Raw genomic sequence first — 10,840 nt, forward strand, 5'->3', positions numbered from 1 at the left:
TTCTGCTCTACTCCCGGCTCAAGCCTCAGGAGGTTCCAATTTTTACAAATGACAGCGCTAGTATTCAGCGCGCTTTTTGTAGCGAGAACGGGTGAGGGGGCGTGGCCTGTCCGATGGGCGTGGCCTATGTGGTCACAATGGCGGCGAAAGTAAACAAACACTCTCCGGTGGCAGCGTATTGCTCAGCTGGCCTCCCGGGGGTTTGTGCAGCGCAAGGTGCTCAGGGGGGGTAAGTGCAGCGGAAGCTGTATTAAAAACACAAGCAATAAAGTTTTAAAAGTGGTCAGCGTTTCTGCTCTACTCCCGGCTCAAGCCTCAGGAGGTTCCAATTTTTACAAATGACAGCGCTGGTATTCAGCGCGCTTTTTGTAGCGAGAACGGGTGAGGGGGCGTGGCCTGTCCGATGGGCGTGGCCTATGTGGTCACAATGGCGGCGAAAGTAAACAAACACTCTCCGGTGGCAGCGTATTGCTCAGCTGGCCTCCCGGGGGTTTGTGCAGCGCAAGGTGCTCAGGGGGGGTAAGTGCAGCGGAAGCTGTATTAAAAACACAAGCAATATAGTTTTAAAAGTGGTCAGCGTTTCTGCTCTACTCCCGGCTCAAGCCTCAGGAGGTTCCAATTTTTACAAATGACAGCGCTAGTATTCAGCGCGCTTTTTGTAGCGAGAACGGGTGAGGGGGCGTGGCCTGTCCGATGGGCGTGGCCTATGTGGTCACAATGGCGGCGAAAGTAAACAAACACTCTCCGGTGGCAGCGTATTGCTCAGCTGGCCTCCCGGGGGTTTGTGCTGCGCAAGGTGCTCAGGGGGGGTAAGTGCAGCGGAAGCTGTATTAAAAACACAAGCAATATAGTTTTAAAAGTGGTCAGCGTTTCTGCTCTACTCCCGGCTCAAGCCTCAGGAGGTTCCAATTTTTACAAATGACAGCGCTAGTATTCAGCGCGCTTTTTGTAGCGAGAACGGGTGAGGGGGCGTGGCCTGTCCGATGGGCGTGGCCTATGTGGTCACAATGGCGGCGAAAGTAAACAAACACTCTCCGGTGGCAGCGTATTGCTCAGCTGGCCTCCCGGGGGTTTGTGCAGCGCAAGGTGCTCAGGGGGGGTAAGTGCAGCGGAAGCTGTATTGAAAACACAAGCAATATAGTTTTAAAAGTGGTCAGCGTTTCTGCTCTACTCCCGGCTCAAGCCTCAGGAGGTTCCAATTTTTACAAATCCTGTTTACCCGTGCAAGAGATGCTGCCCAGCTCCTCACCAAGACGGTCATCCTGATGACACTTACGCTCAGGTAATGGGGAGTTAGATCACCCTGCAGAGATTTTGCAGATTCACCCTCCCTAAACATACTATGTTAGGTAGTGCTAGGTATGAGTACAATACAACACCGTACTTATATGGAAGCACATATTCTCTGTTATAGCATAGGGGTGGAATTGTTCTTTTTCTTTACCATTGTCGTAATGCTAATTACATTATTCTTTTTCTTTCCAATAAATATTGTAGCATTTTTTTTTTTACCAGAATCAAAATGCTTCAACAAATATTGAAATGCCTTGCTGAGTATTTCTTGTGTATTTCTTTGGGTATGCATGAGTAACCAAACAAAGTGGTTCTAAATGAAACGTGTTACTACGATTTCCTTGGGGAGTCAGGGTTGTCAAGTTCTGAGGTTGCACTATCCATTTGTTAGCTTGTCAGGTTAGGGCTAAGGATGGTGCACTGTGAGCTAGCAGGGCTAATGCCAACATATTATGAGGATTTGCGTATAATTACTCTCACACATCCTGATGTTTATTTTGGCCAACAAATGCAAATTATTTACTGAGAAAATATAAGCTGTATGACATGGGAAAATGCCCAACTTCTTTTATACCCAGACAAAGCACTCCATAGCTGAAAGGTGAAGTGTTAATTTTGCACAGTGTCTTAAACAAAGGTTGCACCCATAGTACACCATTTAACTAATATGCAAACCATAAAAAAACATTTTTACACTTCCGAAATTTTGCAGCATACACTGGATTATAGGGGAACTGTAGAAACTCACAATTACACAGAAAGTGCAAAGGCATCTGAGTAGAGCAATCCCAGTGGCCCTCACTATCCTGTAATCTTTGTTTTCTTCAAGTTTTTTCTAAATTCTGTGTTTTTCAGACTGTATATAATGGGGTTGCACAATGGAGTTACAGCTACATATGACAAGGATAGTAGTTTGTTGTTATTATTATTATTATTATTAGAAAGTTTTGTATAGCGCGAACAAGACCCGTGGGTATCAGAGCGCTTAACATATAGGCGTATGCAACAGACATGTATCTAAAACAGTTATATGGGCATCAAAACGAATAACATATGAAGGCGTAGGGAAAGACATATATATCAACAGTTATACAGACAACAAATATGAGGTAGATGATAAGAGGTAGATGATAAATATAGTCAATGGTGGGTATACTTCTATCACAATAGTTGGGTCATTGACATTACGTGATCAATCTATTCTAGGTCGACATATATATCAAACAGTTATACGGAAAACAAGTAAGAGGTAGATAATAAGAGGTAAATGATAAATAAAGGGAGAGGTGGAACTATTTCTATCAGAGATAGAATGTGTAAACAAGTATGAAATTTAGGTCAATTGTCAGATCATGACTGATCTATTCTAGGTAGTGTATTTCTTCATCAGAAAGCTCTTTACTTCTCGCTTAAATGATGCCACATTTTGGATCTTCCTGATGATAGGAGGAATTGAATTCCATATTCTGGGGGCAGCTCCTGAGAACGCTCTATCATAAGTTTTTTTCTTGTGGAAAAAGGCTGGCCGTAATAGAAATTCTCCAGTACTCCTCGCTGGTCGATTCCCTCCCGATAGCTCGATTTTCTTCGCTAGGTATCCTGGAGTGTTGTGGTGTAGCGCTTTATGGGTGATACAAGCTATCTTCATTTGGATTCTTGCTTCATAGGGTAGCCAATTTAAAGCTTTCAGGTGTGGCGATATATGGTCATATTTCCTGGATCCTGTGATAATTCTTGCCGCCGCGTTTAGGCATGCTTTCAATGGTGCTGTGGACATTTTTGGTAATCCCGCTAAGGTGGTGCAGCCGTATTCAATCCTAGAAATAACTAAGGATTGGATAGCTAATTTGAGATCCGCCTCTGAGATGAATGGTTTCAGTTTCCTTAAGTAGTTCAGGTGGAATCGGGCATTCTTGGCCATTGAGTTGATGTGGGCTTTCATGTCTAAATTCTCGTCCAGAGTGATTCCTAGAGATTTCGCTGACTTGATTAATGTTGGGGTGCAGTTTAGTGCAGTTACCACTTTCGTCCACTCCTTTATTTCCGTACGGCTCCTTGCTGGTGAGATTAGTAGGAACTCGGTTTTGTCGGCGTTAAGTTTCAGTTGGTTGGTGATTAACCATTGCAGAGCCATTTTTAAAGCCTTGTTCACTCGTTCCAGATCTTTTAGGGAAGAGATCTTTAGATATATTTGCGTGTCATCTGCATACATGTGATACGATATCTGTGCTTGTTGGAGAATTTCTGTGAGCGGTTCAACGTAGAGGTTAAACAGATCTGGGGATAACGTTGATCCTTGAGGGACTCCGATTGAAATAGGGCATGGAGGTGAAAGTGATTGGTTGACCAGGAATCGTTGTGATCTGTTCTGTAGAAAAGAGATGAACCATTTCAGCACAATTCCTGTCAGACCCATCCTGTCCCGTAACCTGGACAATAATGCTTCGTGATTTACGGTGTCGAAGGCCGACGATAGATCGAGGAGAATCAGTAGGCATGCTCTGTTTTGGTCAAGTGCCTGTAGCGCATCGTCAACAATATGAAGGATCGCTGTTTCCGTACTGTGTCCGGCTCTGAATCCTGATTGGCATTCGTCAAGCAATGAGAACTTGGTGATGTGTTGGCTTAGTTGGTTCTGTACGCATTTTTCTATTAGTTTGGCCAGTAGTGGGATGTTGGTCACTGGGCGAAAGTTGTTTGGGTCTGATCTATCTGCTGTGGGTTTTTTGATTATGGGGGCAACTTGACCTGTTTTTAGGCAGTCTGGGAGGATCCCTTGTGATAGTGAGGCATTTACAATTTCGGTCCATATTGGAATCACAACGTGATTGATTTCTTTTACACATTTTGCGGGAAGGGGATCTTGATAGTGATTGTTTGGTTTTATTTTGGACAGCGTTTTGGCGATACTGTGCTGATCATATAGTTCGAACGTATCCCAACTTGCCTCATTTTTTGTTGTTATGGTGCTCTCCGTTGTAACGGCGGTAGGTATTTGTTCAGTGGGAGTGTTTGTCACGGCGTCCTTGAGCTCTACTTCTAATGATTTCGCCTTTTCTGTGAAAAATGTAGAGAATTCTTCACAAGTTAAGGGTGTTTTTGAGTTCTCATGGGCAGATTTGGCTAATTTGTTTGATTGTTGCTTTAGGATTTCAAAGAGCTTTCGTGGTCTGTTTTTAGCACTGTCCAGTTCAGACCGAATGAATTCCTGTTTTGATTTGATGATCATTTTATTGTATTGGCCTCTGATTTTTCTGAGTGCTTTCAGCTCTGGGGATGAAGGGTGTTGTCTCCATTTCCTTTCGGCCATTCTCAATTTACGTCTTTCTTCATTTAGCGATTCATTAAACCATGGATTTTTTGTCTTCTCCGAGATATTTTTCAGTTTTAGTGGCATGGTGTTATTGACAATATTTTCGACCGTTGTTATATAATGTTCGGTCAGTTCGTTTACGTTCTGCAGGTTGTTATGAGGTTTTAGATCTCTTACACAGCTTTCCACTAGTAGCTCTAAGTTTGCATCTCTTGTGTCTCTAACCCATTTTTTGGTCTTGAGGGGTTGTCTGGTTGTGCCTTTTACCATTATAGGTATCGTGAAAGTTATGGCATGATGATCCGACCAGTCGCACGGCGTTATAGCGAGGATTGTTGTATCTTTGTTTCGCGCAATAACCCAGTCTAATGTCGCTCCTTTCGAATGTGTGGGTTGTGTGCATAGTTGAGTAAGGTTCAGTTCAGCAAGGAAATCTTTCAGCGATTTGACCAGTTTGTCGTTGTGATCTTCCCAGTGTAAGTTGAAGTCGCCAAGAAATATATTATTGACGCCGTCATTAGAGTTGGTCGTTATGATCTCCATTAGCTCCTCTGTAAACTTTTCGCTGTCTCCTGGTGGATGATAAAAAGAATGGAGGTTAAATCTTTGTTTGGTAGTTGTTCTGAAATTAAGACCTAGGTATTCGCTTGATTCTAAGGGGTCAGCTTGGATTTGTTTGACCTCAATATCGGATCTGTGAATGCAGGCTATGCCTCCTCCTAACTTTATGGGTCTATCGAGTCTCAGAATGTTGAATTGGGGTGGTACTAGGAGATCCATGATCGGGGATGAGGATTCCGTAAGCCATGTTTCAGTAAGGACTGCTACATCAATATCCTTGTTGATGATGAGGTCAGCTATATCCGACGCATGTTTTGTTGCCGACCGACAATTGAGTAGTAGACATGTCAATGGTTTTTCTATGTTGCTGAGGTCTCCATTCCTATTCTCTGTGGCTGTTAATTGTACCTGTCGTAGATTATGAGGGTTAGATGTTCTATCCTTCTTTCTCGTTGCTCTGTTTGAGTCAAGTGGTACTGTTTCGATTCTTTCCTCTCTCTCATGTTCCGGTATTCCATACGATCGTGTTAAGGCCAGAGTTTCCTCCTTTGATAAAGGTTTTGCCCTATTCGGTCTGTTGTCATTGTGTTTCAACTGCCAGATCGTTTCGTTACTCTTTCTTTGTGAGCGGTGTATCACATTTTGGATGTGCGTGACCTTGGAGTGAATGCTCATCATCGTCTCCTCAATTTTAACCATTGCCTGTGAGGTATTTATAGTGATTTGTGCCATCTTGTTTACCAGTTTCTGGAGCATAATAACATCTTTCCTGTTCTGGTGTGATTTCTTAGGGTAGGCAGATCTATTGTTCCGGAGCTTTTATTTTGTTCTTCTTCTTTATATCGGATCTGTTCTTTTCTCAGTATCCCTTTCATTTGTAACCCCTGTTTGATTATTCCTTCCGTTACTATTGGGGGTGTCGTCATTGATCGCTCCGTAGTGTGTTGTCAAGGGTGCGTTTATGGGTGAGCGTCTGCATGGTGGTGGTGTTCTACTCAAGGGTGGTGTAGGGGGGCTGATATCTTCTCCCTCGTCCACTTCTTGGCTGTCATACGGCATTATTCTCGGGCTTGATTTATGTTCTACCATGGGTGCTTCTTCGTTCCTGAGCGAGGACGGCTCTTCTCTTTGGGGTCCGTTCTGTTCATTGTTTGTCTGATTGATAAATCTATCCATTCTTTCTGTCGTGTTCACCTCTTTGGATCTTGCTATCTCAGGACTATCTTCTCGTGTCGAGCTTTGAGCATGGTGTCCCCTATATCTAATGACTCCACTGTTGTTATCATCAGAGACAGGAGTGTCTCCTGGTGGGATCTGGTGTAGTTGGTGTCTTGTGTCTTCTATTGAATCTTTCAGTATTTGGAATATCTTGGCAAATTTCTCCAGTTCTCTGTTTGCCGCTTGTATCAGTACTATGCCCGATTTGTAGATGGTGATACTTAGTTCTGCTCTGCATCTGTAGGATGGTGCAGTCATCATTTTTATGCCATAAGGGATGTTTTTAGTCGTTATTATGGCAAGCATCCTTGAGAAGGTGTTGCGCCATTTTGTTGTTTTGTTCGTGTAGAATATGAGGTCATTCATTGAGGCGCCATTAGTGATATTAAAATAAAGGTCTGTAAATAGTATATCTTGGTTTTTTCTCAGGGTGTCGTGTTTAAACTTTTTAGCTGCATTCTTAGATAGATTAGGTGGGTATTTTATAGTCTGAGCTTTCAAGCCTACCGTCTCTTGGTCTCGCCCACTCATACTAGCTCTATGTAACACGTCTTCAAGTGACTCTTTCCTCAGCTAGCTTCCGGGTAAGAAGAGCTGCTGATGGTGCTTTGTTCCCCTTCTGTGCTTACTTTCTGAGTCTTGTCTTGTCTTATATAAAGGCTTGCTGTGTGAAGATATTAACTCAGTTTACTCCTGGTATCCGTATAGTCGGTTATAGTTCCAGCTGGACACAGTTAGAGAGCTCTTAGTTCTCTCGTTACCTTCCAAGTTTTATTGCATTGGGTTATGAGATATAGCAGCCAGACAGTGTAAGATGGCTGCTGTCGGGCTGGTTCTTGTAGGAGCAGAGGGGACTTTCTCTCTTTCCACTACTCCAATTAGTCCTTCTTCCCTGGTCGATTGATCTTATTCCTTGCTTGTTGTTTCGCTGAGGTGTTAGTGTTTCCCTGTTCAGGAGGTGATAATTTAATTAGATAAATTAAATTATTTCATTGTCAGCTCAGCCCAACTTGGAGCACTCGAGTACTTCGATCGCTGGGTTATTGTAGGTCCGGTCTGACTTTGGGCGCCATTTTAAAGTCAGGCAAGGCACAGTTTAGGCTCCCGGTTGACTCCCTCTTCCTGATTTAGTAAAGTAAGGTCCCGCCACACTCACCGCCGAGCGCAAGGACCTAGTTGTCTTTTATTGAATACGTTGATGTTGGTCGCATGTATGTAGAACAAATAACACCATAGAATAAAATAACCACAGAGAGGTGGGAGGCACAGGTGGAAAAGGCTTTGTTCCTCCCCTCTGTAGACTGGATTTTTAGGATTGTCGAGATAATGCTAATGTAAGATGCGATAGTTAATACAAAAGGTATCAAACCAACTATAACACCAATAATGTAGCTCAGTTCCTCAAGACTACGAGTGCTGCTACAGGCAAGCTTCATTACAGCTGTAACATCGCAGAAGAAGTGATTGATTTTATGAGACCCACAGAAGGAGAGCCCAGCTATTTGGACAATGTGTGGTATTGCGTCCATGAGGCCAACTATCCAGCTTAATGCAGCCAGCGTGATGCACTTTACATTATTCATGATGGTTGTGTACCGTAAGGGATTGCAGATGGCCTGGTACCGATCATAGGCCATGACTCCAAGAAGAAGGAGTTCTGTAGATACCATGGTAATGAAAAAGTACATCTGTAGCAGGCATCCAGTCATAGAAATGGGGGTACCCTTCTGAAAAAAATGTGCCAGCATATTGGGGAAAATTATTGTTGTTTGAGTGATGTCAACGAAGGCTAAGTTTGTAAGAAAAAAATACATTGGTGTGTGCAATTGTGTATTGGAATAGACAATTACCATAATGAGAAGATTTGCAATCAGTGTTAAGAAGTAAATTAGCAAAAAGGAAACAAAGAGAGGAACTTGGAGATGTGGTAGATCAAAGAAACCTAAAATGATGAATTCATTTGCTGAAGTTTGATTTTCCTCTCCCATTTTCCAGCAATGCAGTCTCCTGGTGTTGGTTTATCTACAATCTGCAAATAAAGAGACAAACTACATCAATATGGGGCATAGCGCTAGACAGTTAATGTTCTTATATTAACATTTAGAAAAAATATATTGCGGTTGTTGCACACACAGTTGTTTGGCAATTGCAATGCATTATAATTTGTGTCATAAGACAATGATAGCCTAGTGAGCATGAATCAACTTATGCCATGTTGGTTACCCAAGATTCCATATTTTCAAGTGTAAATATGATTACTGTATCCAGAGAAGCAGAAAGAATGCTTGATATTGAACCTTTGTTTACAACATCACAAGATCTAGACTGGGGCAATATTTATTTAAATAAGTGATTAATATGTCTGTTATCAGATATCACATATAAATTCCTGTACAAGCTAAGAATTCAACTAAACATATCACTTGGGAACTGTCATTAAGAATTTTCAAGAAAACTGACTGTGGCATTGCTTTACTCTTAGACATCTCCTGTGGGACTGCAAGATGTCCTTAACTGTGCAGTGTCCAACATGTATAAAAGTTGCCAAGTTAACCAATGGACTGTGGATGACTACAGTAGTTCTATTGATAATGGTCCTTGCTGCCTGGCTCCTGGAAGATGGCTATTTGAACACCCGGATGACCTCCCCACACACAAATCTGCGATAAACAGAAAGGGCTATGAGAAGGATGATCAAAGCTCAGTAAACATAGTGTAAAGAGTCACCGTCCTCCAAATGTACACCGTTTTTCCCAACGTTTTCGGCCTCCTGGGGACTAGCAAATGCAGGTTTACCTTTACAAACTCTCCAAGGTAATTGCTGGGCAGTCTTATCATTATTTGATGCAGCTCAACGCAGCAAGACAACTTGTTGTATTGTACTATGTCAAATGGAGAGGGCAGGAATGCACCATATTTACCAAGATAATACGCAGTCTTGCTCTCTCTCTGCGCTGTTGCATTAAGTGCTGCCTAGTGCCAATGCAGCCACCCTTACACCATGGTGCAATGGTGCATCTATTACAGGAAGAATTGTTTTTGTGCAGGAAGCACACTTTCCTGCACAATAATAATCCTTATAGGTGTTTCCCTCTTTGAAACAACAACAAGAAATAAAGATATTTCTCCTCATTGTGCCTCTATCGAGAAGACATGCAATTTTGATGCATACGCTCACTGAGTAGTTTGACACCACATGCCATGCCGTGGTTGCTAGACCCCACTTCCCCATGCCCCTGGCTTACCTGGTTCTCTGCCATCCCCTGCTGGTTGATTACTAGGTGATGGAGGTGAGAAAGTGGTAAGAAGCAGATCTCATGGCGTGGTTCCAGCGCAAGCAATGCGGCCTGAGGGTAGGGCCAACAGGGAATTGAAGTGTCTGGGCTAGGTCTCTGGTGCAGCTTGCCTCACTCTGAGAGCTCCCCCACTCCCTCCAACATCAACTGTCTCGGACAGCCTGGTCTATTCCTTGCTAGAGCCCACTTTATGGCTTTGCCACTTGCAGTATTCTGAGGCAAAGGCATCGGCCGTACTAGACCCTCCAATATGGAGCTGGCAGTTGGAAAGCAGCCCCAATTGCTTGGATGTCATGAGACCAGAGCCCCTATGACCATACTCTATGCATTTATTCTCCACTGCAGAGGAGGTTAAAGGCGGGCAAGGGTCTTGAAGTGACCCACCTTAGCGTAAAGCAGAGGGGGGACCCAGAATTTTGCTCTGGTGCCTGCCTGATCTCACCAAACATGGCCAGGCCTTCCAGATCTTCCACCTGACAGGGGCACCTTTGGATGCTGGGGCAGGTTATGAGGAAGTGAGATGCAGCAATTAGGCAGGCATGAAGCAACTTAGGAGAAAAGTTAGCAACAGGTGGGTGAGGCACCTTACATTTTACTGTAGTAACTGTCTAATCTTTGTACCTATCTGCCAAATCTCCCTCTCGCCTTACCTGTTTCAGCTGAGGTTTTGGTGTAAAGTCCCTCTGCTCTCACTGCTCCTACTAGTCATCAGTCTATTTGCGGAGAGAAGCAAGTATGGATAGTGAAGGAGTGTCTTGATCGGGGTTCATTGAATAGTTACTGTGCACTTCACACACAGCTTCGGAAGGTGCAAGCACCACTTCAACTGGCAAAGCACAAAAGTAAACGTTAGTCCCACGTGGAGCAAAATAGAGTGATTGTTGAAGTTACAGCAAGTACCCATTTACTCATTTCACCCACTTCTGATGTAATTGAAAAAAACTGTAATTTCCTTCCCAAGTTCAGCTTCTTGAGTGATTGGACCGTAGTAATTTTTTCATCAAATAGTGAAGTAACAGGTTTACAAACACTGTTGAGCCCAAAAATATTAGAGGTTGAAAAAGTATCAAACTCTGTAAAGACGACCATCCAAGAGGGAGATGCAAGCTAAGAAACGGAGTATTCCAGTGGTCAACTTGGGCACTCAAAAAATCAAGGC

The 10,840-nt window shown here is 43.2% G+C and overlaps 1 protein-coding gene across 1 annotated transcript; it reads right to left on the reverse strand.

Moving 5' to 3' along the window:
- Nucleotides 1-2,094: 2,094 nt before the first annotated feature.
- LOC144769752 (olfactory receptor 5V1-like) lies at nucleotides 2,095-8,373 on the reverse strand. Its single transcript, XM_078653931.1, has 2 exons — nucleotides 7,566-8,373; nucleotides 2,095-2,213 (listed from the first exon to the last, which is right to left on the reverse strand). The coding sequence occupies exons 1-2, from the start codon at nucleotides 8,371-8,373 to the stop codon at nucleotides 2,095-2,097; spliced, it is 927 nt and encodes a 308-aa protein (XP_078510057.1).
- Between the last annotated feature and the right edge of the window lie 2,467 nt (nucleotides 8,374-10,840).

Source organism: Lissotriton helveticus, chromosome 7 (genome assembly GCF_964261635.1).
Source record: "Lissotriton helveticus chromosome 7, aLisHel1.1, whole genome shotgun sequence".
In the NCBI taxonomy this organism is placed as follows: Eukaryota; Metazoa; Chordata; class Amphibia; order Caudata; family Salamandridae; genus Lissotriton; species Lissotriton helveticus.

What these genes read in the sequence shown, in the direction of transcription:
- LOC144769752 (XM_078653931.1), bottom strand. Translation starts at nt 8,373, where the DNA reads ATGGGAGAGGAAAATCAAACTTCAGCAAATGAATTCATCATTTTAGGT. An exon ending in ATCAACGTATTCAATAAAAG is followed by an intron (nt 2,214 to 7,565) that starts ACAACTAGGTCC and finishes ATAATAATAATA; the next exon opens with ACAACAAACTACTATCCTTG.